General features: G+C 60.1%; 1 protein-coding gene across 1 annotated transcript in view; it reads right to left on the reverse strand.

The window, feature by feature from the left end:
- KCNT1 (potassium sodium-activated channel subfamily T member 1) overlaps positions 1-25942 on the reverse strand; it is a 67382-nt gene that overhangs the window by 27488 nt on the left and 13952 nt on the right. The window contains 1 exon segment of the mRNA XM_057722732.1: positions 85-164. Coding sequence (XP_057578715.1) covers positions 85-164 — 80 coding nt within the window.

Here is a 25942-nt window from a genome sequence, read left to right on the forward strand (position 1 = left end):
GTGGCGTGGAGATGCGTGGCACTCCCACCGCCCCGGCCCCCCACCGACGCAGCCCCTCTGCCCCTCCCCGCAGGCCCCACTCACTGGATCTTTGGTTTTTGATGAAGAACAGCTTTAGCCTCTCCTTGAAGGTGTTCTCGTTGACGTAGAACTCCACCTGCACCCTGGGGGGCAGCAAGGTGTGGGCCCAGGGCCAGCGGGGGCTCCAGCCCAAAGTCCCCCACACCGCCGGCCCTCCTGCTGCTGGGGCCGGGGCCAGTGCCGCCACCGTGGACAGGAGGCCCTGGGTCCCCACGTCCCCAGCAGACCTGCCGGCCGGCCGCCACCTTCTCAGCGCCTAGGGCCCTCCAGAAACACATGCTCACAGCCCCCAGCCTGGGCTGTCGTGGCAGCCACCAGGGTTACATGTCACCTGTGTGGCCCGTGGCTCAAAATAGACCATATCATTTGTATAGAATGTTCCAGAAGCTGACGATCACGTGCCTGGTCTGGAGGCCCCTGGTGGCTGTGCCTTGGAGGCTTGCGGCAGCCCGCGGGGCGGTCGGGGCGGACAGGCTGGCAGTAGGCACCCCCCGCCGCCGAGGCCATTCCCTGGACAGTCCCCAGATTTCCCTGGCCCCTGCCCGAGTTCCCAGAATCCTGGGAACAGACCACACGCACTGACGGGAGTTGCCTGCTGAATGAGACAGTGGGGGGGCGGGGGGCGGGGAGAAGGACTGTCTGGTCACCCAAGGTGACGTGGGGCCCGGGGGCTCACATTGGCCGGGAGCCAATGTGGTCAGCATGCTGGCCAGGCGAGGGCTTAATGTTCCACCAAAAGGAACGCTCCAGCGTCCACAGCAGGCAGGATGACGACCCTGCAGCCAGGCTCCCGCGGTGGGAACGGTCTAGCACTGCCTCCCTCGCGAAGCCCCGGGGCTGGGCTGCCTGGCTCTGGGTTGGTACCTGCCATGCCCGACACGGCCTCCGCTCCAGGCTGCATCCACCCCATCAGAAGGCCGGTCTCAGCACCCCACAAGCAGCCCGCGGGCATCGCTGTGGCCGCCCCTCACCCCCAGACCAGACAGAAGCACCAGCAGCCCGGGGCCCGGGGTTTGGGGCGAGGCTTTTGGCCGGAAGGGCCTGGTCCAGATGCCATGCCCTGTGCCTCCCCTTACCCAGATGTCAGGAGGAGGCGGCCCCGCCACCCTCGGGGATGTTGTGGGGGTGGGGCAAGACCGTCCAGGGGAGGCAGCTGCTCACCCACAGCGCTGCGTGAAGGTCGTGACACAGGAGGCAGAGGGACTGAGCACCCTGAAGGCAGAGTCATGCTACCCAGAGGGATCCCAGAGGGCGGCATGGAGAAGGCAGCGGCTGAGCAGATGGGATGCAGGACGGTGGTCCACAGGAAGAGGTGGGGCGCACGCTGGCCCACGTCCCTGCTCCCCACCCCCACCTCCCTGTCGTCGTCCACCAGCGTGGGGGGGTGGGCGGGGCCGTGAACATGCTCTGCTCTGAACAGGCTCCAGGTCCCGTCAGTGCAGAAATTAATGCCGCGGTCACCTCGAAAGTTTAACGGCGCTCGCTGCTCTGCCTGGGGCTGGCTGCCCCAACGTCTCCAAGAAGTGTTTAAAATATTCATCGCTCCCCAAAGCCTGTTCAAGGCCAAGGGTGTGATACAGACTTGATGTGCCGGCAGCCGCCGTTGGGGCCTGCCCCGGTGGGGCCCCGAGGGAGGGGCCTTGGGCGGAGCCCCAGCACCTCCCTGACCTTCGTCAGGCTGGGGGCCCCGGTCGGACCACAGCGGCCCCCACTGGTCACAGGGCTCAGGAAGGGCCGAGGGGGAGGAGCCGGGGGTGGCGGCCCTTCCCCGCTCTCAGGTGCTGGTGCCGGCAGTCAGCAGGACAGCGGCACAGGCCTCCTGCAGACCAGGGCGGAGCAAGCCCAGAGCCAGGGGTCAGTGTACCCCACTGCACCCCAAGATACCCCGCTGCAAACGGTACGTCAGCACACCCACTGTCCGCAACGCTCCTCACGGTACACCGCACCTCAGCACACCCTGCCGCACGCCGCACACCGCGCGGCACTCTAGTTCACCTCTGTGCACCCCACGGTGACGGGGAAGGGCCCACACCACCCCAGCACACCCCAGCGCACCCCTCACCGTACCCCAATGCATCCCTGTGCGCCCTGCTGCACCCCCGCGCACCCAGCCTACACGGCCCCCAGCGCCTGTCAGTGCACACTGTACCCCGGGACCCCCACTGTGCTCCAGTACACGTCCGTGTGCCCCACTGCACCCCACTCTACACTACACGCCAACACACCCTACTTTACCCCAGCGCACCCACTGGACGTGAACCCCAGCCTCCTCTGTAGGTGCTGCCCGGAGCCGGGTCGGGGGGGCTCCCGAGGGTCCCTTTGGGGAGCTGGTCAAATGCATTCTCTCTGCAGGAGGGGCTCAGACAAGCCGGGCTGGGCCCGGGCCAGACGCCGCCCAGCGGTGCCCATGTGTCCCAAGGGACCCCCCCCCCCCCGGCCCCACACCGCAAAGCCTCAAGGAGGGGTCCTCACCCCTCGTGCCCCTCCACTCGGGCACCCCCACGGGCCCTCATCTGGCCAGCGAGGCCCAGCTCCGCCCAGGTGGCTGGTGGCCGTCTCCCTCCTTCCCCCTCAGCCTCCCGGGGACGTGCCCCCTGCGCACCCCCCGCCCACCCACATGCCTCTCACATTTGCCGCCGCTGCCTGCGGCCCACTTCCCCCTGGAAGTCCCCGTCCAGGCCTGGGGGCTGGACTGCCGACCAGGACTCGTCACACCTTGGACGTGGAACCCGCGTCACCCATCCGTCCCCTCGCCCGGGCACAGGTGGAAACCCATCTGGATGGCTCCCCCCACCAGGTGCTCTCCGCCTGGGAGGAGAGAAAGGGGCGGCGGGGGGAGCCCGGCGGAGACTCCGCCCCCGGAGGTCAAGCCGGGGCGCTGGGGAAATCACCGAGCCGTCTGCAGTGTTAATTCTTCACGCGCTGTGGCTTGGCTCAGCAAGCTCCTGGAGGAAGCGCCGGCCCCGGGGTCTCGGGCCGTCTGGCCTGGCAGAGCCCTGCCCCTCCCCTGCCTGGCCCCACCTGTCTGAGCCGTGGCCGCCGCACCTGCGGACCGGGCAGTGACAGGAACTGCCGGCCATGGGCGTCCTGAGGGGGCCTGGCAGGGCTGCTGCAACCATGGAGAAATGAAAATGGTCCTCTCTGTGTCTCGGGTCCTCCCCGGGGACGTCTGGCTAAACGCTGTTTTTCAGAGGGAGGGTTCAGTGAGAGACGGGCCACGCCTTTGGCTCGAGCCCTGGCACCCACCAGCTAGCGGTGCCAGCGATCGGGGCTGCTCTTGCTCTGTGTCTGACTTTGGCCCCCACCTATCACCCGCATCACCCAGAGAAGACGCGCCATAAACCCACGTGTGTGGCTGCAGGTGGCACGTGGCTGATGCCCACCAGCTGTGGCCTGAGGCCCCGTGGCGGCCCCATGGCGGGGCCGGTGACCAAGCGCACAGGCAGCTGCTCTGGGGAGCAGGGGAGGCCTGGGCGGGGGCCCGGGAGTCAGGAGCCGGCTGAGAGCTCACAGGGCAATGGCCTGGAAAACACAGCCGAGAGGCCCGGGTGCCCAGAGGTGCCATGGCTGCCTGCTGCCCGGGGCGCAGGAAGGTCTACAGCACTGGGCAGGCCTGGTCACGGGGCCCCGAGGCTTCCAGGAGCCCTGGGCTCAGACCGCCCCTGGGGTACCCCCTGGGGTTAGGCCACGAGCCCTGAGGACTGGACAGGCCAAACCCACGCCCCGTCCCGGGGCAGTCCTCAGCCCCCATCTGCTCTGTCCATCATGGAGTGAGCAGCTCTCAGGCTGGGGAGGACAGGGACCAGGTCCCCAAGCCCAGTCACAGGGCCTCCCGGAGGGCTCCCGCCAGCCCCGTCCCTACATGTGTGGACACGGAGGCCCACCCGGGTTAGACACTGGCTCAGGTCACCCAGAGGGTCAGAGGAGATGGACCTCTGGGCTCCCCATGGGGCCTGGGTCTCCTGACTTCGCAGGCTGTAGGGATCAGGTCCCAGCAGGCAGCTCTGCCCCGCTCCCCCGCCCCCCGGCCCCGGGTGTGCCCAGGCCCGCGGCTGTTGTGCAGGGTCTTGTCCACACTGGGGTGGACCTGAGGGGGCCCCTCGTGCCACAGCAAAGCAGCTTGGGCCGCACCCACCCCACCCCAGGACGGGACCTGCCAGGCGAGGGCAGGTGGAGGACGGGGGCGCAGCTCTCACTGCTGACCGGCAGGCTGGCCGGAAGGCTGGGGAGTGGCCTTCCAGGGATTCCTGGCAGGCGGCACCGGCACAGATGGCGTGTGCCGGGAAGCTGCAAGCCCAGGGCCAGGCGGCCAGTCCCGGCGGGAGGGTGGCCAGACCCCAGGCACACGGCCGCGGGCAGGCCCACCCGCCCGGCCGCGACAGCCGTGCACTCACATGGGGCCGAGGACCAGCCTTCCTGGTCTGCTGCTGCGCGCTGGTGCCTCTCCAGCAGGTGCCCAGGAGCTCCACGCAGGAGGCCCCAGAGCCGCGGGCAAGAAGGAAGAGCAGGGCCCGGGCCCAACTGCCAACCCCGAGGCTGGCTATTCTGAGAACGGGCAGAGCCTGTGACCCACCCAGGGGCCCGGACAAGGACAGACAGGTGGCCGCCTCGCTTCCCGGGCAGTGGTAGGTCCGGGGCGGGCAGGCAAGGAGCTGGGCTGGTCTGGGTTTGGAGGCACAGAGGACTGGGCGGCAGGGCCCTGAGGCTGACGGGTGGGGACGGGGCTGCTTTGCCCCGACCACACCCAGTCCCAGCTGCAGACGGCCCCGTGGGGGCGTCGGGGGGGGCAGGGCTCTCCTGTCGCTCCTCCCACTGCACAGCTGGGCACAGGCCGCCCGCCGTCCCAGGTCGGCCTGCGGCCCTCCTTCTGCCCGTCATCCCTCCGAGGGACCCCGAGGAGAGCCAGAGCTCCAAGGGAACCCTCGAACCACCGGACGGCGCTGTCCTGGGCCAGCCCCGTCCAAGAGGGTCCTTTACCGGCCCCTTGGCTGGGTCAGGGGCCCCGGCGAGCCTCCTCGGGCCTCCAAGGGCCCAGGGATGTTTGCTCTGCCTGTGACAACGCGACCCTGGGGCCGCAGGACCCCTGCCTCGGCCCCTCGGGCGGCTGCAACCGTCCATTTCCTCCCACGGTCTCAGGCCCGCTCCCGGGGAGCTGGCGGAGGTGCCTTCCCTGCTCCCGTTACAACCGTGCCCCTGCTGGGAGGCCAAGGCCCAGGGCCGGCCCCGTCGCCAGCCCCCAGGCTCCTGCCGGGGTAGCGATGATGCCCGCGCCTCGGGTGGCGGCAGGCAACCTGGAGACGCGCCGCGTGCGCGGTGCTGGCCGCTGTGACGGCATTCCTTCGCGAAACTGGTGGTAATCAGGCCCCACCTGGAGCCACACCGGACGCCAGGCGTGTCAGCAGCTGGGGGCTCTCTCCCAGGGGTGCGCCCGACAGGGCTGCCGGGGGGCCTTGGGTCCCCCAACCTCCGCGTGCTCTCTGCTGGACCTACACCCTAACTGCAGCCAGGGGAAGCCTGGCGGGGCTCACGGTGGGGCAGCCCAGCCAGGAGCCTGGGGCCTGGCCGCGCACAGGCGGCCGCAGTGGGCTGACGCCAGCGTCCCCAGCATGCCTGTCCCCACACAGGCACCATGGCAGGGGTCCCCGTCCCCTTTGGAGGGCTACAGTCAGCACCGTGGGGTACCCCCTCCGGACGCCCCCATTTCCTCCTCCCAGATTCCTCCCCGGGAGCCACACGCCGACGTGTCCCCAACCTCAGCCCCACCCAAGGCCCAGCAGCACCGGCCGTGTGCCCGCTCCCACCCAGCTTCAGGGCAGATGGTGCTGGTGGAGCAGACCCTCCCCCCCGGGGCTGGCACGGCCTGAGCCGCCCTCCCCCAGGGTCTGCCAGGGGCTGGGAGGGCACCTGGGCGCCCAGCACTTACTGAGACAGAGAGGAGTCCAGGCTGAAATCTTCCACGTGAGGCCTGGGGACGGAACGGAGTGGACACATCAACGTGGACGGCGGACGGATGGACAGATGGAGGGCCTGGACTCCCGGACCAGGCGTGGCACGGACACACAGGGAGGAGCGGGGCAGGGTCCGAGGGAAGCAAGGACACGCCCGTGCGCACAGCCCCCGACGGGGCCTGGCCCCTGCAGCGCCCGAGAAGCAGTGCCGGCACATGCTCCCCCCTCATCCAGCGGGGTGGGGTGACCGCCAGACCTGGGAGACCGCGCACAGGACGGGCACCCGCCCGCGGCCAAGCGAGTCGCAGGACGGCAGGTCTGGCGGCGCTCACCGCCCTGCTCTGCGCCGAGCCTGCCTCGGGCCCTGGCGACCCCAGCGTCCAGGAAGGAGCACGGTCAGCCCCCCCGCGACACCCAGGAAACGGATGGCAGCAAGGGCGGCCCCCACACAGGGCCACCGGCTGGACAACCTCTCCTCGGCTGCCCTGCCCTCTACGGGCCACGGCACCCCCTCACCCTGGCCCTCGGCTTCCTGGTGACGAGACAGGCTGATGCTTCTCAGGGACCCCCCAGGGGCACCCCCTCTGCTGGGCCAGCAACACACACCTGCTGCCCTTTGGGTGGCCTGGCCTACGGTTCCCCCAGACTGGCCGCAGCCAGGTGACACCAAGGTGGGCGTGCTGATCTGGGAGGGAGACTGGGAGGGAGCTGGTGGGAGTGCTGGGACTGGCCTGTGTGGGGGCTGGGTAGGGTGGGGGGCACAGAGGGTCTGCTCTTTGTGGGTGATGCACCCGTCTGGGGCCAGCTTCTCCGCAGAGGACGTCACAGAGCCTCTCTTTCAATCCTTAAAGCAAACATTTTACAGAAGAGGAATCCAAGGTTCAGAGAGGACCACTGCCTTCCCAAGGCCACAGGCAGGGAGGAGGGAGCCAGCCCGCAGGGGTGGGATCACTGACACTTGCCTGCCTGCCTGTGCAGGGCCCTCTGGGTGGGGCCCCCAGCCTACAGCTCCTGGTGCCCAGGCAAGGTCTTGGCGGCTGTGGGGGGGGGGGGCCGGGCGCTGCAGAGAGCAGGGGAAACCTGGGCGTAACCGGGCCTGGGGTCACGGGGAGCTTCTGGCAGATTCTGTGTGTTTACGTGGCTCAGGGCACCTCTGGCCTGGGCGCTGCCCCGAGTGCTGAGTCGGGCGACAGCTGCACCCAGGGTGGCAGGGGCCTGGCAGGGCCATAGCCTGTCAGTGTCACAGCGGACCAGGAACTTGCTGAGAGCGGGTGAGGGGCGCTGGCAGGAGAGGACAGGAGAGGTGGCCGGGTTCCTGGAGGTGGGGGGCCACGTGGAGGTGCGTGTCTGCAGGGGAGGAGGGGGCCCCAGTGGGATACCAGGCTGGGGGACTTGGGGCGGGGGAGGGGGAGGCTGAGTCCTGGCAAGAACAGCAGGAGAGCAGGGCCGCGCTGGAGCCGCCAGGGGTGGGGAGATGAGGCGGCTCCACGCTGGGCTTGGGGCACACAAGGCGGGGTGGGGTGGGGGGGGCAGGGAGGGCGGGCTGGGCCCCAAGGGCAAAGTGCACAGCTGGTCTTGGGCTGGCCAAGCCGGGGTTTCCTGCAGCCCTTGCTCCCCGGCCGTCGGCAGCCCCCACAATCCACAGAAGCCCCCAGGGCCCCGCACGCAGAGGTGGGCCCTGACCCCCCAGGCCCATCCTTGGTGGGCAGCCAGGCTCAGAGGGGCTGCCCTGAGTCAGGGTCCTGGGTGTACGGGCGGCCCCCAGCGGCCACCCGGGGCTCCTGCTGACGTCAAGCCGCGCCCGGGCCCCGCCCCACCTGTGCTGGCCCCGCCCAGGCCCCACCCCCGACTCCACCCCCACGCCCCAAGGCCTCACCCCGCCTCTGCGCCTTTGCACAGAGACGTCTAGGCTGGAACTCCCCCTTTCTCCCCAAACCTTCCCAGCAGCCCAGCTCTGAGCGAGCCCCCTCCTTGGATGTCCCCTCCTGTGAGAGTCCAGGGTTGGTGAGCCCCGCCCCCGAAACTACTCCTGGGGGAGGCGCGGACGGACAGCCCCAAGGCCCAGCTCACAGGCCTCAACCCCGGGCAGCCTCTGCTCCTCGCCAGGCCCTCCCGCGCCTCCCCTCCCCAGGGACCCTCTTCCCCGCTTTCTGCTCTGGAGCCCCCTTGACCTCTGCGAGCAGCCTCTGGCGGGCCTCTGAGCCTGTCCTGGCCTCTGGCCTCTGGCCTCCCCTCCCTCCCCTTGCCCACGGGCCCTACCTACACCCATGCCTGGGCTCTGCCTCCCCGAGTTCTCTTCCGGCCACGCCTCTAGGTGTCCCAAACCCAGCTGTCCACAGGGCGTGCTCTCCCCGTTCCCGCATGACATCCCACAACTCTGAGACCCCAGGATTCCACCTCCTACATCCTTTCGCAGCCCACCCCTCCTCCCCAGGGCCCCCACCACGCCTTCCAGGCTACCCCCATGTCCCCTCCAACAATACACCAGTAAGCCCCTCACCTGGGGCAGAACCCAACCCATGGGGGCGGGGGCTGCTGAGTCACCAGGCCCTTCCTCTCCAGCCCCACCTGAGCCCCCCCCCACCTCCTTCTTCCTTCCAGGTCAGCGCACCTGGCACCTGCCTGGGACCTAAGCTGTGCCTGGAAGCCTGCTGCCTACACCTCCCAGTAGCTCTGTCCCCACCAGCGTGGTCTCCCGGGGATGCCCCCCACCGTGTCCTCTGCAAGGGGGTCCCCCGGAGCCAGCACATGCCCTGCCCTGCTCTCCTGATGGCCCCGGGGAGGCAGCGCTGGGCCTCAGCACCCCCACCCCTTTCTGGCTCCTGGGGCCCCTCCTCCCTCACACAGCTGTTCGGGCCCAAGGACTTGTGTCTCCAAGGCCAGGGCTGAAAGCAACCCCCCGCCCCCGCCACCAGCGGGGCCCCTGAACTTGAGCCCCCGTCCATGCAGGCCAGCTTCCCCTTCCCTAGCCCTGACCCGAGGCTGGGCTCCTGAAGACTCGGCAGCAGGTGGGGGGCTGCGCTGGGGCCCCCAGGCAGGTGTGAGGCTACATGGCAGCACCCACGGGGCAAGGCCACTCAGCCCCAGGGTGGCCGGGGGCACGAAGGGGCCCTAGCCCAGGCCTGACCCTCTGAGAGCTCACTACACGGCCAGCCTCTCCCTCACCGGCTCTTTAGCTTGAAAGCTCTCAAGTGACGGTCCCACCACCCTCTCCCCCAGGTCATGCTTTCTAACCCCTGCCCCCAGAGCGTCCAGGAGATGGGGGACAGTACTGCAGGGGCAGGTGGGGGGCACTCTGGGCAGGGTGCTGGGAGCAGGCACCTCCCTGTGGCTCAGTCCCTTGGGGGCAGGGGAGACCCCTCCCTCTGCCTCGCCACCTCCCCAGCAATGGCGAGGCCTCCAGGAGGCTCCGGGCCGCCCTGGGGAGGCCCGAGGCCTCATGGACCAGCGAGCCCTGTCCCTGGCGGACTCCAGAAGGTGCACGCAGGACGGGGCCGCTGCAGGAGCTACAGCACTGGCTCCTTCTGGCAGAGGGCACCCACCTGCCTGCTCCGGTCTTCCTGGAATGTCTATCAGACTCCAGTTCCTAAGGAACAAGTCTGCAAGTTCTCCTCTGCTCCAGAATCTGCCACGGTTGCCCAGTGCTCCCGTCCAGAGCAAACCCCACAGCGTGCACCTAATGCTGGGGGAGAGGAAGCCGCGGGCACCAGCCCCTGGTGCTGTCGGGCCAGCTGTGCAGGGGCAGGTGCCCCCTTTACTCTACACAAAGAGGCTGATGCGGACCTTGCACCTCAGGGGCTGCAAGGGGGCCGAGCGAGGCTGCTCCTGTGAAGGCTCAGCCTGGGACTGCGGGGCGGCAGGGGTGGGAGTGGGGGGAGGGCTTCTTGGAGGAGGTGGCGCTGCCCCCGCAGCTCCCAAGCTGCACGGCGGGTTCAGAGCAGCCTGGACAGGACCTGCCATCCTGGTGCCCCTGCAGGAACAGGGACAGTGGGGAGCCAATCATTTGCAGGAGCCAGGCTGCCAGTAACAAGAGCCTCTGGACTCACTGCCCCCCACAGCCTCCAGGAAGAGAATGGAGGAGAGAGGAATCTGGTCTCCAGGGCTTTGGCCGGCACTTGCCTCCCTCCTGCCCAGGGGCTGTCCGTTAGCTACTTGAGGCCACCAGGAGTGCCTGTTAGAGGCACTTAACCTCCAGCCTTAGCAGTCTCCTCTGGCAAATGGGAATGACCACTGGGCAGCTGCCCCCAGGGGCGTGTCAAGGAGCAGGAAATGGGGTTTGAAGGTGGGGAGGGGCCCAGAGGGCTTGAGGCCAGCGGGAGGGGTGGGGGGAGGCTCTCCAGGCACCCCTGGTCTGCCATCTGCCAGGCTGAGTCTGCCAACCCCTCACCCCAGCCCTGACAGAGCACAGCACCCCCCGCACCCCAAGCTTTGGCCCTGGCTGCCCCCTCTGCCTGGAAGGCCCTGCCCAGTTCCCTGTGCTCTCCCGTGAAGGGCCAGCGCCCCAGGAAGACCCCCTCTCCTTGCCCCGGCCCAGCCTGTACCTCCCTCTCTACCAGGCACAGATTTCCGTGCCCACGACGTGTGCCCACAGCAGGGTGGGTCTGATTCATCTCCGTTTCCCCCGCAGCATCTAGAGGGCTCCTGGCACAGGGAAGGGGCTGGCTAAGTATGAGTGCTGCAGACTCAGTGTCCTCATCCGTGAAATGGGGGTGTCGTGCTGCACCCGTGCTCAAGGAGGGGCCGCACAGGGGTCGGCACTGGCCCTGCCCGGCCGGGGAGCTAGCCTCCTGCACCTCCGCTGCCACTGGCTCCAGGCACCAGCCCCAGGGAGCCTGAGCCCGGTGCACCCCAGCTCCCATCTGCTCTGCAGCCTCCCCGGGCCTCCCGCGGCTCACCTTTGAAGCGGGACACAGATGCCGGCCCTGGCTGCCCCAAGTGGCTGCTGGAACCAACATGAGTGTGGCCTCCGGCGGCAAAGGGCTCAGGCAGTGGTCACCAAGCCACCGGGCACAGCGCCCAGGTCCCCACTTCCTGTCACCCCCTCCGGTCTTCCCTGCAGGGCCTCTGTGCTCAGCCTCTCAGAGCAGGAGGGAGCAGGGGTCCCACAGGCGCCCCGAGGCGGGCTGGAGACACAGAGAGCGGCCGTGGCGCTTGGGCTGGAGGTCCCCAGGGGAGACCTCGGCCGTCCCTCCCTTCCCGGGGCTGCAGGCAACGCGGCAGGTGCCGCCGAGCGAGCCCGCGCGGGATGCAAGCGGCGCGATGCAAAGCCCCTCCCGGCGGCGCCCCGCGCCCCCGCCCCTACCTCTGGCCCACGTCGCTGCCCACGGAGCCCCCGCCGCGGGCCGGCAGCAGCGGGCTGAGCCCGTGCGGCTCCTCGGGGCCCGAGGCGCCGGCCGGGGCGCCCCCCGGGCCCGCCTTGCCTTCGGACGGCGAGCGCGGCAGCTTGGCCCGCGCCATCCTGCCGGAGCGCGGAGCGCGGGGCGCGCGGGGCGCACGGCGGCGGCGGGGGCGGAGCGGGCGCTACCATCTCCGCGCGCCGCCCCGCGCTCCCCGCGCCGCCGCCGCAGTGGAACGGCCGAGGGGGGCTGGGCAGCCGGGGGGCGCCCGGGCTCGGCCCCCCGCCACCCCACCCCCGAGGGCCGGTGCGCGGCGGACGCCCCACGGCCGAGGGGTCTCGGCGCCCCGGGCCGGGAGGGGCTGCCTCACAAGGGACGCGGTAGTCATAGGCAGGCTGGCGGTCGCGGCGCCGGGGGGAGGGGAGGCATAGTAGCGCGGTGACAGCTGGTGGCTCCTGGCGGGTCACCACCGCAGGCGGGGCTGCTGGAGAGGGGAGCCGGCCTGAGGGGCCTGGGGACCCAGGTGGGGCTCCAGCGGGCCCGCCCAGAGCCCCGCGCGCCTTCCGGCCCCCAGCCCTGCCGCCCAGGTTGGGTGGGTCCAGCCCTTCGCTCAGGCGGGACATCGCTGTCTGTCCTCCCTCCCGCGGGCACGCAGTGGCCGCCCACTTGCTTCCCCCCAAAGCTCTCGGGGAGTCCACGGGGCACTCATTTACCGGTGCTCGCATGCCAGGCTGCGCTCGGCGCCGGGCATGAGATCCCAGACGTGGATGAGGGAGCTACTTCTGGAGCCCGGCCCGCTCCGGTTGCCCTCCGCGGGTGGACCCGGATCCCCTCACTGCATACGGACAGCTTGAGGAAGTGTGCAGATTTCTGTCCGTTTGCAAAGTGGGGAAACCGAGGCGCTGAGGGAGGAAGTGGCTTCCCCAGGAGACCAGACAGGAAGGAGTGGAGCGCCGCCTCCCCACCAGGACCAGCTGACAGAGCCTCCTCTCCCTGTTGCCACAGTATGTGGCTTTTCTGCCCAATTCCTTCCATTTTCACAGACGAGGCAGGCCCGAGGCTGGGGAGGAGAGGTGGCTCGCCCGGTGATGGCCGGTAGGTGTTGGCACTGCAAGGACCCAGGCTGTGGGCTGGCTGCCCTGGAGCCCGGCTGGCTGCCGGGGGCTGCAGGCCCTCCCGACACGGCCACACCCTGACGCCAGACCCGAGGCTCCAGCCTGGCTGGCCGGCCGGCCTCTATTTCTTCACCTCACTGTGACCCAGCAAACCACCAGGGCCCGGCGCTTACAGAAGGCCTTTGGGAGAAAGGCACCCCCAGCCCCTGGCCTGGCCCCTCCCCAGACGTTGCCTTGTCAGGATAAAGCCATTCCGTGGTCTCAGCAAACACTCATACATGCAGGTCAGCCGCCTGCCGTGCCCCGTCCCGTATCTGCCACAGAGGAAGGAGGTGTTTGTGCTGGCCAAGCACGGGGAGGCCCCTGTCTGCCCTGGGGAGAGGGGGCGAGGGGTGTCAGCCGTTCCCTGCTCTTCCTGTGCAGTGAGTGACACAGAGCGGCTGCAGAGTGAGGGCTGGACGTGCCCCGGGCCTGCTCGTGAGCAAGACACGCAGTGATGCCTGTAAAACAAGGCCAGCGGGACCGCGGGCACGGGCAGCAGGCGGCACAGGCAGCACCGTCCGCGGGGCCACGCTGATGCCCCTCTGCATGTGTGTCCACGTGAGACAGGCTGGGACCTGGGACCCCTTGCTGCAGTGCTTGCGCCTAGACAAACGTCTCCTCCAGCAACAAAATTCAAAGAAACTTATGGGGACTAAAAACAACTGCTTGCAAGCACAGTTGGTGCAAATTATGGACAAGATACGAAGAGACCAAAACCCCAACTGCCACTTCTGAAGAGCGGGGAGCACAAGCAGGGATCAGGAGCAAAAGTGTTGTGTGCCCCCCGCACCAACACCACCAAAGGGGTGGGCAAACCACCTGAGCCACCCCTACCCTCACCCCATATAAGGAACCAGCCTACCCCCTCAGGGAGCAGCTAGCAAGGAAACCTGTTACTTGTTCTCGCTCCCCACTGCTGCAGCAGGGGCCCCAATAAAGCCTTGCCTGAATTTCTGATCTGGCCTCTGATCAATTTCCATTGATTAAGGAGGCCGAGAACCCTGGTCGGTAACACGCACAATACACCAGGTGTGCGTCTATTATGAGCGTCACGGATGCACACTGGTGTGCCCCAGGGAGCTGCAAGAGGGTCCCCCGCGGCTCTCGGCTTCCACAAGGAGACCAGCACTTGATTTCCTGAGCAACGGCCACGGGCGGCAGCCCATCTCAGGATGCTTGTAGAGCGCCGTCTGTAAGGGCACAGATGCGGGGGAAGGCTCAGCCTGTCTGGCCCGTCCACCCTAAGCGCTGTGTCTCCCGTTCTGGGCTTTGAGAGTACCGTGGGTTGGCAGGTCCCTGCGGTGAGAGGTCCAGGGTCAGATCAAGTGACAAGGGCAGGATGTCCAACATTTTGTGTGGTGGGACTACTGACAAATACAGGCTGATGTGTGGTGGTTGCGTCCAGGACTGGGCTGGGGAGGTCTTCCAACTGGCTGCTGCATCATGTATGTGAGGTTTGATTTATTTTGAGAACAGTGGTCCACGTTTATCATCCAAAGTCTAGCAGTGTTCTCCTGTGTGGGGAGAACAGACACCCCTCCTGCAGGGACCAGTGGCCTGAGGCTCTGCATCCCCAGGGCACTGTGAGGAGTGCCCAGTGGGCAGGCTGGATGCTCCCAAGTGAGGCGAGGCAGGGAGAGCAGGCCCCAGGCCCTGAGGAGTCCCAGCACTGCTCGCTCCCACGGGGCTCGGACAGCCTCAGGCCCCATGTCTGTGTGGTGGGGCGGGGTGGGGGGGGGTAGGGGACAGACAGAAAGTATGACCACTCCTTGCTCAAGTACATACATCTTCTTCCAAAGGGCTTCATTCTAGCGGCACAGCAGCCCTGTGTCATTCTGCGTGTGGGGACTGCTGGCTGGGTGGGATGGGGCAGGGTTGGGGGATGGGGGGATGGGGACCCAGGTGGAAGCCAAGGTGTGTTTGAAGGTGGCACTAGCTGGTTTCCTGGAGGACTGGATGGGGGGAGGGATTCCCTCAGGGGTGAGGAAAGGGGTGGGGGTGACTCCTGAGGTGGGGCAGACGGAGGAGCAGATGGTGGAGGCTTCCCAGACCTGTTTTGGACATTCTCAAAGTAGACAAGGCAACCACAGCGGATGCAGTGGAATGTTATCCCACCTTAAAAAGGAAGGAAATCCTGACACAGGCGACAACATGGATGAACCTTGAAGGCACTGTGCTGAGTGAAATAAGCCAGTCGCAAAAGGACAAATCCTAGAGGATCCACTTATCCGAGGGACCTGGGATAGTCAGATCCACAGAGACAGAAAGGAGATGGTGGGGCCAGCAGCTGGGGGAGGGGAGGGGAGTTAGTGCTTCATGGGGACAGAGCTTCAGTTTGGGAAGATGAGAAAGATCTGGAGACGGATGTGGTGATGGTTACACAACAATATGAACGTGCTTAAAGCCACTGAGCTGTGCACTTGAAGTGGTTGAGATGGTAAGTTCTGGTATATTTTTATCACAATTCAGATACATGTATTTTTTAAAAAGAAGGAAGAAAGGAAGGGAGAGAGAGAAGAAAAAAAGGGCAATAAAGAGAGGATGGATGTCATAAGGCAAAGTACCCAGCCAACAATAAAACATGACCTGGAGCAGAAGGAATTCCCTACACAGGCTTCAAGCACTAAACCCACTGGACAGGGACAAGCTCAAAGATGAGATACATTGGTATCTCAACAGAATGAGGAAAAAAAGGGAGATCGTGGAATTCTGGTGACAAACTGAGAGTCCAAACACTAAGCCACACGGCATCACTAATGAACTGAAACCAGAAGAGACAGGACTGAAAATGGAGTTACTGACAGAGGGACGGCCCTGCTGGCACAGAAGCAGATGCAGAGCAGGGTGTCCAGGATCTGAGAGCTGTGGGGACGCTCACCCAAAGAACTGCTTGTGCCCTGGGTAGAGGCCCCAGCCTGTTTTAAGTATTTAAAACATATTTAGATAGTACTGAGAAATATAATGATGAAAGAACTACACAATGAGTTCCAGGAAAATAAGGTATGGGATGCACCACACCCAGACATCGATTCCATTAATCTTAAGGGATAAAGAAAGAATTCTTCAGGCAATAAGACAGATAAAGCAAATCAAGCAAAGAGTAGAGCAAGCTGGCTTCGGGGGCTGGGGGAGGGGATGGGGAGTGAGTGTTTAATGGGGACAGAGTTTCAGTTTGGGAAGATGAAAGAGATGGATGGTGGTGATGGTTGCACATTAAGAATATGCTTAGTGTACTTAAAAACAAAGACTGTAACAAGAGGCAAAGAAGGACATTACATAATGATCAAAGGATCAATACCGAAGAATATATAACAGCTGTAAATACATGAGGGTGAGTCAAAAATTATCCATGCTCTGGTTATAGTAAAACTTCTGTTGGCTGCACTGTCTTATCAGTACTTTCCATTCAAGGCTACTGTCTCCCCAGTTACTGTTGTGCAGGTGTGAATGTGTTACATCAGTTCATTTGTAACTATGGTGTGAGCAAAAATGGATGCCCCACTTGTGATTTGCATGGAAGAAGAGCAGTGTGCAGTGATTCGTTTTTTGTGGTCTGAGGGTGTACCTGCTGCCATTATTTACTGAAGACTTTGGGCGCAGTATGGAGAAAGTGTTTTGTTATGAAGAAGGTCACCTATAGTCCTGATCTTGCTCCTTTGGACTTTCACCTGTTTGGTCCCCTGAAAGCAGCCCTATGAGGATGAAGAATCATTTCTGATGAAGAAGTGAAGACAACAGTGTATTTGTGGCTCGCAGCTCAGCCTAAAACACTTTTATTTTTTATTTTTTGGGGGTACACCAGGTTCAATCATCTGTTTTTATACACATATCCCCGTATTCCCTCCCTTCCTTGACTCCCCCCCCAAAACACTTTTTAATGAGGGAATACGAAAGCTTGTTGACAGATGGGCAGACTGTATTGAAAAGCAAGGAGATTATGTTGAAAAATGATGTTATTTGTCTTTTCTAAAAGTTAATTAAACTAAATTCTACCGCCAGAGTGTGGACAATTTTTGACTCATCCTTGTATAAGCACTCAACATAGGAGCACCTAAATACACAAAACAAATATTAACAGCCATAAAGGGAGAAACTGACAGTAACACAATAATAATAGGGGACTTTAACACCCCACTTACATCAATGGATAGACCATCCAGATAGAACATCAATAAGGAAACACTGGCCTTAAATGACATATTAGATTAGGTGGACTTAATAGATATATATATAGTATGTTTCATCCAAAAGCAGCAGAATACACATTCTTTTCAAGTGCGTATGGAACGTTCTCCAGGTTAGATGACATGCTAGGCCACAAAACAAGTGTCAGTAAATTTAAGAAAATTGAAATCATATTGAGCATCATTTCTGATCACAACACTATAAAACTAGAAATCACCTGCAAGGAAAAAACTGCAAAAACCACGAACATATGGAGACTAAACAATGTGCTACTGAACAACCAATGGATCACTGAAGAAATTAAAGAAGAAAATAAAAAGATACCTGGAGACAAATGAAAATGAAAACAATGACCCAAAATCTATGGGATGCAGCAAAAGCAGTTCTAAGAGGGAAATTTATAGCAATACAAGCCTATGTCAGGAAATGAAAAAAAAAATCTCAAATAAACAACCTAACTTTACACCTAAAGGAACTAGAAAAAGGAGAAAAAACAAAACCCAAAGTTAATAGAAAGAAAGAAACCATAAGAAACCATACAGATCAGAGCAGAAATTAAATGAAACAGAGAATAAAAAATCAATAGAAAAGATCACTGAAACTAAGGGCTGGTTCTTTGAAAAGGTAAAGAAAATAAATAACCTTTAGCTAACTCACCAAGAAAAAAAGAGAGAGGATCCAAATCAATAAAATTAGAAATGAAAAAGAAGTTACAGCTGATACCACAGAAACACAAAGGATTATAAGAGATGACTACAATATATGCCAATAAAATGGACAACCTAGAAGAAATGGACAAATTTCTATAAATGTACAATCTCCCAAGACTGAACCAGGAAGAAACAGAAAATATAAACAGACCAATTACCAGTAATGAAATTGAATCAGTAAAAAAACCTCCCACAAACAAAAGTCCAGGACCAGATGGCTTCACAGGTGAATTCTACCAAACAGTTAGAGAAGACTTAAACCTTACCCTTCTCAAACTATTCTAGAAAATTGCAGAGGAAGAAATGATTCCAGACTCATTCTATGAGGCCAGCTTCACCCTGATACAAAAACCAGACAAAGATATCACAAAAAAAGAAAATTATATGTTAATATCACCAATGAACATAGATGCAAAAATACTCAACAAAATATTAGCAAAGCAAATTCAACAATACATTAAAAAGATCATACACCATGATCAAGTGGGATTTATCCCAGGGATGCAAGGGTGGTTCAATGTCCACAAATCAATCAATGCGATACACCACATTAACAAATTGAAAAATAAGAATCATATGACCATCTCAATAGATGCAGAAAAAGCTTTTTGACAAAATTCAACACCCTTTTATAACAAAAACTCTCAACAAAGTGGGTTCAGAGGGAACATACTTCAACATAATAAATGCCTTATCTGATAAGCCCACAGTTAACATTGTAGTTATGGTGACAAGGTGAAAGCATTTCCTCTAAGATCAGGAACAAGACAAGGATGTCCACTCTTGCTGCTTGTATTCAACATAGTATTGGGAGACCCAGCCATAGCACTCAGACAAGAAAAAGAAATCCATATTGGAAAGGAAGAAGTAAAACTGTCACTGTTTGCAGGTGACTTGATACTATTCATAGAAAATCCTAAAGATGCCACCAAAAAACTACCAGAGCTCACCAATGAATTCAGTAATGTTGGAGGATACAAAGTTAATACACATAAATCTGTTGCATTTCTATACACTAACAACAAACTATCAGAAAAAGAAGTAAAAACATCCTATTTATCATCATATCAAAATAATAAAATATCTAGGAATAAATCTAACTAAGGAAGTAAAAGACCTGTACTCAGAAAACTGTAAGATACTGATGAAAGAAATTGAAGATGACACAGATGGAAAGATATATCATGTTCATGGATTAGAAAAATTAATATTGTTAAAATGACCATACTACCCAAGCAATCTACAGATTCAATGAAATCCCTATCAAAATACCAGTGGCATTTTTCACAGAACTAGAACAAATAATTCTAAAATTTGTATGGAAACACAAAAGATCCAGATTGGCCAAAGCATCTTGAGAAAGAAGAACAGAGCTGGAGGTATCAGGCTCCCTGACTTCAGACTATACTACAAAGCTACAGTAATCAAAACAGTATGGTAGTGGCACAAAAACAGAAATATAGGTCAATGGAACACATTAGAGAACCCGGAAATAAATCCACACACTTATGGTCAGTTAGTCTATGACAAAGGGTGCAAGAATATACAATGGAGAAAAAGTCTCTTTAATAGGTGGTGCTGGATAAACTGGGCAGCTACATGTAAAAGAATGAAATTAGGACATTCTCTAACACCATATGCAAAAATAAACTCAAAATGGATTAAAGACCTAACTGTAAGACCTGAAAACATAAAACTTGAAAGAAAACATAGGCAGAACACTCTTCGACATGTCACAACAATATATTTTTGGATCTGTCTCCCAAGGCAAAGTAAACATAAACAAAAATAAGCAAATGAGACCTAACTGAACTAAAAGCTTTTGCACAGCAAAGGAAACCATTGACAAAACGAAAAGACAACTTACCGAATGGGAGAACATATTTGCAAATGATATGACCGATAAGGGGTTAATATTCAAAGTATATAAATAGCTCTTACTACTCAATAACAAAAAAACAACTGGATTAAAGAATGGGCAGGGACTTCCCAGGTTGGCGCAGTGGTTGGGAATTCACCTGTCCCAGGAAGATCCCACTTGCCGCGGAGCAACTAAACCCGTGCACCACAACTATTGAGCCCTCATGCCACAACTACTGAAGGCCATACACCTAGAGCCCATACTCTGCAACAAGAGAGGCCACCACAATGAGGAGCCCGCGTGCCACAATGAAGAGCAGCCCCCACTTTGCCACAACTAGAGAAAGCCCGTGCACAGTAACCAACACAGCCAATAAAATAAATAAATCTAAAAAAATATATAACATGCAAAAAAAAAAAAAATGGGCAGAAGACCTGAATAGACATTCTTCCAAAGAAGGCATACAGATGGCCAACAGGTATATGAAAAGCTCAGCATCACCAATCATCAGGGAAATGCAAATCAAAACCACAGTGAGGTATACCTCACACCTGTCACAACGGCTATCATATAAAAAGACCACAAATAACAAATGTTGGTGAGGATGTGGATAAAAGTACACTGTTGGTGGGATGTAAACTGGTGCAGCCACTGTGGAAAACAGTATGGAGCTTCCTCAAGAAGCTGAAAATAGAGCTACCATATGATCCAGCAATCCCACTCCTGGGCATATATCCAAAAAAACCTGGAAAACACTAATTCGAAAAGATACATGCACCCCAATGTTCATAGCAGCATTATTTACAATTGCCAAGATATGGAACCAACCTAAGTGTCCATCAACAAATGAACAGATAAAGAAGATGTGTGTTTATACAGAATGGAATACTATTCAGCCCTAAAAAATCAAAATTTGCCATTTGCAACAACATGGATGGTCCTGGAGGGTGTTATGCTTAATGACGTAATTCAGAAAAAGAAAGACAAATACTGTATGTTATCACTTAGATGTAGAATCTAAAAATAAAACAAACGAATGCATATAACAAAACAGAAACAGACTCACAAGATCTAGAGAACAAACTAGTGGTTACCAGTGGGGAGAGGGGAGGGGAGAGGAGCAAAATAGGTAGAGGATTAAGAGGTATAAACCACTATGTATAAAATTAATAAGCTACAGGGACTTCCCTGGTGGTCCGGTGGTAAAGAATCCACCTTCCAACGCAGGGGACGTGGGTTTAATCCCTGGTCAGGGAACTAAGATCCCACACACTGCAGGGCAACTAAGCCTGTGCGCTACAACTACTGAGCTCACGCGCCTCAACAAGAGAGCCCACGTGCCACAAACTACAGAGCCCACACACTCTGGAACCTGAGCGCTACAACTACAGACAGAAAAACCCAAATGCCACAACCAGAGAGAAGCCCGCAGGTCTCAGTGAAGATCCCGCGTGCTGCAACTAAGACCTGATGCAGCCAAAGTAAAGAAACAAACGCCGAAACAGCAAAACCAAAAAACCCACAATAGCACCTAAAAGAATAAAATACCTAGGAATAAATGTAAAAAAAATAAATTACAAGGACATATTGCATAGGATGGAATATAGCCAATATTTCATAACTTGTTTCATAATAACTATAAATAACTGTAATCTATAAACATTTTGCATCACTATGTTGCACATCTGAAACTAACATAATATTGTAAATCAACCATACTTTGATAAAAAATTTAAAAATATACGAATACCACTCAACTGTACACTCAAAAATGATTAAGATGGTGAATTTTATGTCATGTATTTTCACACCATTTTTTTTGATTTTTTAATAAATTTATTTATTTATTTATTTACTGGCCACGTTGGGTCTTCGTTGCTGCACATGAGCTTTCTCTAGTTGCTGCGAGTGGGGGCTACTCTTCACTGTGGTGTGTGGGCTCCTCACCGTGGTGGCTTTGCTTGTTGTGGAGCACGGGCTCTAGGCACGGGGGCTTCCGTAGTTGTGGCACATGGACTCAATAGTTGTGGCTCATGGGCTCTAAAGTGCAGGCTCAACAGTTGTGGCGCACGGGCTTCGCTGCTCCGTGGTATGTGGGATCTTCCTGGCCCAGGGCTGGAACCCGCATCCCCTGCACTGGCAGGCAGATTCTTAACCACTGGGCCACCAGGGGAGTCCCTTCACATCATTTTTAAAAACTGGAAAAAAAGAAAGAAGAGTGCAAAACCCAGCTGGAAGGGCTCCCACTAGCCCAGGAAGGGACAATTGAGCGTTGGAAGAGATGAACGTGAAGATGTGGTGTATGGGCCTCCTATTGCTTCTATAATAAGTTACTGCAAATAAAGTGGCTTAAAAGAACACAAATTTATTCTCTTACAGTTCCGGAGTTCAGAGTCCTAAAACCTACATGTGGGCAGGGCTGGGTCCTTCCTGAGACTCTGGGGAGACAGCTTCCCTGCCTTTTCCAGCTTCTAGAGGCACCTGCATTCCCTGTCTCCGGCCCCTTCCTCACATAGCCCCTGCTTTGTCCTCACATCTCCCTCTCTGACTCAGGCCCTCCTGCCTCCCTCTTCAAAAAGCGCTGTGATCCCATGAGGTCCACCCAGATGATCTAGGACTCTCTTCCCATCTCAAGATCCTCAACTTCAATACACCCACAAAGCCCCTCTTGTCACCTAAGACACTCGCAGGTCACAGGCATTAGGAGGTGGACATCTTTGCGGGGGCACTGCTCAGTCCATCACACATGGTGAACCTATGTACCTCTATCGGTCAGTACACGAAACCCAGAAAAAAAGAGTCCAGAAGAAGCACCCTCAGCTGCCATCTTTTGAGGTTGCTCCAACACACTTTGAAAACTGGTCATTAAAGGGGAAGGGCTGAGCGTGTTCTCCTGCTTTCTCACTAAGAACTATGTCTCAGGGCGTAAAGCCAGCTCCCATTGATGAAGGAAAACCACCAGCTAAAGAAGAACATGGCTTATACTCAGGAGAGCAGAGCAGAGCAGGAGAGGAGCTTGTGGAAGCCGCCAGGCCTTTCCCTGACCCAATCACGCAGAGGAACAGTGGGTCCCAGAGAGACACAGGGACACCGAGGGAGTAGCCGGCAGCACCCAGGGTCAGCTCCCGGTGTCCATGCGCCCAGTGCCCTCACCACTGTTCTGTTGATGGTTTAAAACCAGAAACTGCAGAGATGGAGGGGAAGCCAGGAAGGCACGCAGCGGGAGGAGGACGTGGGCCGATCCCGGGAGGTGGTGAAGGACCGTGGGCGTTGAGGTGGCACAGGAATTTCAGGCTTGGGTGAGGGAGGAAGTTGGGAGTGTTGGGGGCCCACTGGAGAGACTGGTGTGAGGGCAGCAGCAGTGCCCCAGGGGTGCCCAACTTAGACAGGGAGGAACCTTGGGCCTGAGTACCCAGGGGGCTGCTCTGGCCTGGGCAGGGGCTGTGGGGGGGAGGAGGGGAGGGGTCTGGCCCCCTCCCACCCCCAGCACTGTCCCGTCACTGTGCATGGAGCTGAAGGGGGTAGGGGACCCCAGATCTGCCTGGCCCCACCAGCCTGGGCCACAGACATCTTCCAGGCTGGCTGTGTCCTCTGAGGCCTTCAGGTTTGCAATGGACACTTGCCCGGGTGGGGCAAGAAGGCCAGGGCGGGGCTGGGATCCCACCTGGCCCCATCCTGACTGTGGGTGAGCAGAAGGAGGGCCCAGGGAATGTAAACGTAACCCCAGGGGCTTGCGCTCAGCCCTGCGCAGGAAGAACCCGGGGGCCCCCGCGGGGGGTGGGGGGTTGGGGGCTGGGCCTGTTCCAAAGCCAGCCTGCTTCAGCCTGGTTGGCACAGGGGGGACCACCCTCCACTGTGATAACACCCTCCTGCGTCCCATCGGTTCGTGTGATCCGCACATGCAAGGCCTGGGTGGGCCAAGAGGCTCAGACCCACGGTGACGGTGGGGTCCCCAGGCCCTGGTCCTCACCCCGGCCTCGCCTGCCTGCGCTCAGCCCCCAGCAGCTCCCTGCCCCCTTCCCTGGCCTCCACTGCCCCTAAAACAGCACCAGCCCCCACTCTCAGCCCATGTGTCTCCCTGTCCCCAGCCTCACCCCGTCCCGCTTCCCTCACCCCCGGGTCAGGCCCGGCCACGACTCCCTCCTCCTCCTTCTCTCGGTGCCCCCAACCCTCCATCCCGGGGACCTGGCGCCGGTGGGGGCGGGGGGGAGGCTGCACAGGCGTCACGGACACTTAGAGGTCAACATCGCCCCCCACGGCACCCCCCTCCTCCCTGAACACCCCCCTCCAGCTGAGAGACCCCTGCAAGTGCTTGCCCTCTCTGGTCTTCAGGAAGGTCCTGGGCTCTACACTAGCCAGCAGGCAACAGCATCCCTGCCCTCTGAATCCTGTCGCCCGCTCCTAGGCTACCCCCATGATCTCCAGGGAGCCCCAGGGCGGGGCTCACGCCTCCTGTCCGGACCTGGCGGCTCTCTCGGGACACCGGGCTGAATTAACTCCAGCAGCGGTGCTGGGGGCGGCCGCGTGCACAGCTGTGAGCTCCCGGGCCCCGCGCCCCGGGCCTCCTGGGCAGAGTCCGCCCTGTCCCCCTGGTGTCCTAAACACAGGGCCTGCTCCCGAGAGTCCCTGGGGAGTGCACCACCCAGAGAGGCCGCCGGGTCTGACACAGGCCCGCGCACAAGGGCCTTAGGGGTCATCCAGGCCCAAAGACCCCGGGACTCGCAGATGGACCTCGTGGGGTCTGGGATGCGACGTGCTTGAGGGGGGTCCTCGGCCTCACCAGAGCCCGTTTCAAAGCCCTGGCCACGCCCAACACTTGCATCTCTCCTGGGGAAGCTGGGGTCCAGTGGGGTCCTGTCCAGGCCCTCAGGGCAGGGAACACCCCAGGGTCCCCAGAGCCCCCCCGAAGGACAGGTGTGGTGCCCCCAACCCCTCCCAAAGCCGCTCATGCCCTCCTGCAGAAACGCTGGGCTGTGTGACTTTGGGGAGCGTGGGGCTGGCCCAGGCCCGACACCTGGCTAACTGTCCTGGTGGGGGGGGCTTCAGAGAGCCAAGGCGGGGGTGGGGCGCCCAGGAGAAGCGTGTCAGAAGCCATGGGGGGTGGGGCTGAGTCCGTGTGGGATGGAGGCAGGATGGCGCGGGGGCAGGGGACGGGGGAGGGAGCGGGGGGAGGAGGGCACGGCAGGCAGGGTGGCCAGGACCTGGGGGGCAGAGCCAGGCGGGGCCCTGAGGGGCGCGGGCCCGCATGAGCCCAAAGCACGTCACCTCCTGGGGATGTTTCTGACCCTCCCCGTGCCGTCACGCCCAGGGCCGGTGGCCCTCCCCAGCCCAGCGCGGAAACTGTTGGGTTTTAGCAACTGCAGGTGAGGGCTCTAAGGGCGGGCGTTCCTTGGGACCCCCGGCCCCACCTTGACTCCCCTGCACGTAGCCTGGCTGGCCTTGCTCCCCACAGGAGGGGCCTGGCTTTCTCCCCCAACCACCCGGAGGAACCGGAGCCTGGGGCAGCCTGATCCACGTCGGCTCAGCCGAGGGGGAGGGGTGGCGGGCACCCCTCCCGCAGAGACCCCACCTCTCTGAGCCCCGCATGCCCCTCCCTGCGCCCAGCCCAGGGGTGCAGGGTCCGCCCCGGGGGCCGCGGCTGCCAACAGTGGCTCCTGCAGGGTGGGGCGGGGGTCTGCCCTCAAGGCCCCCCCGCCCCCGGCCTCCTGCAGCACGGGTCTGTCTCCCCGCCTCTCGGCTTGTTGTGTGAAACAACACAGAGGGTTGCTCAACTCCGCAGAAACGGTCAAGCTCCATCCTCTGTTGTCGGAGGGTTAGGGAAACACAGAACCGGGCCCTCTGGGCAGTGTTCTGACCCCTGGAGGCCTGGCCTTCCGGCCTCCCTGCGGCAAGCCGGCGCCGCCCCGGAGCCCCTGAGAGGCGCACACCCTCTGCCCGTCCTCCACCAGATGCTGGGAGCGAGGAGGGCACGGGCCCTGACATCACCTCCCACGGCGCGCCGGGTCCTGGCCGGACAGGCAGCTGTGGAGAGCAGCTGGTCCCAGGCCCGCGGGGGTGGGGGAGCTGGCCGGCCCCTTCTCACCTGTGGCTCTGCCCACCCAGCCTTCTCTGACTCTGCCCCTCGCGGGAGACGAGCCTGTGGGGTCACAGCCCGTGTCGCCCGCACCTCAGCGCGTAGAGGGTCCCCTGCCCCCCACGCAGCACCTTCCCGAGCTGGAGGGGGGTGCAGCCTCGTGTCCGCGTTACAGACCAGGAGGGGGAGGGACACCAGGAATGACCAAGGCCCCGTCTGCAAGGCCCTCCCCGCTCTCCTCACAGCCCCCCTCTCTGGGCCGGGCTGTCATCGGATCCCTGCGGGAGGAGGAACAGGCGTGGGGGGCTCGCCGCCTGGCCAGGCCTGCAGCCCCTGGGCCGCGCAGGAGGCCCTCACACCCCCGAGCCCGGCCCCCAGGACCAGGGGTGCCAGGCACACTGGAGGGTCCACTGCGGACAAGGTCGGGGCTCCCGGGGCTGCCCCTTGGCTCCTGGGGTGAAGGGGCAGTGAGCTGACCTGCGACAGGGCAGGAAGCCCCAAGCCCCAGGCCAGGAGGGTCCAGGTGCTCTTCTGCCGAGAGCCCCGCTCCCCAGAAGCCCTGAGACCCGGCGGCAGGCAGTGGTGAGGGTC

Source organism: Hippopotamus amphibius, chromosome 2, assembly GCF_030028045.1.
Source record: "Hippopotamus amphibius kiboko isolate mHipAmp2 chromosome 2, mHipAmp2.hap2, whole genome shotgun sequence".
Lineage (NCBI taxonomy): Eukaryota > Metazoa > Chordata > Mammalia > Artiodactyla > Hippopotamidae > Hippopotamus > Hippopotamus amphibius.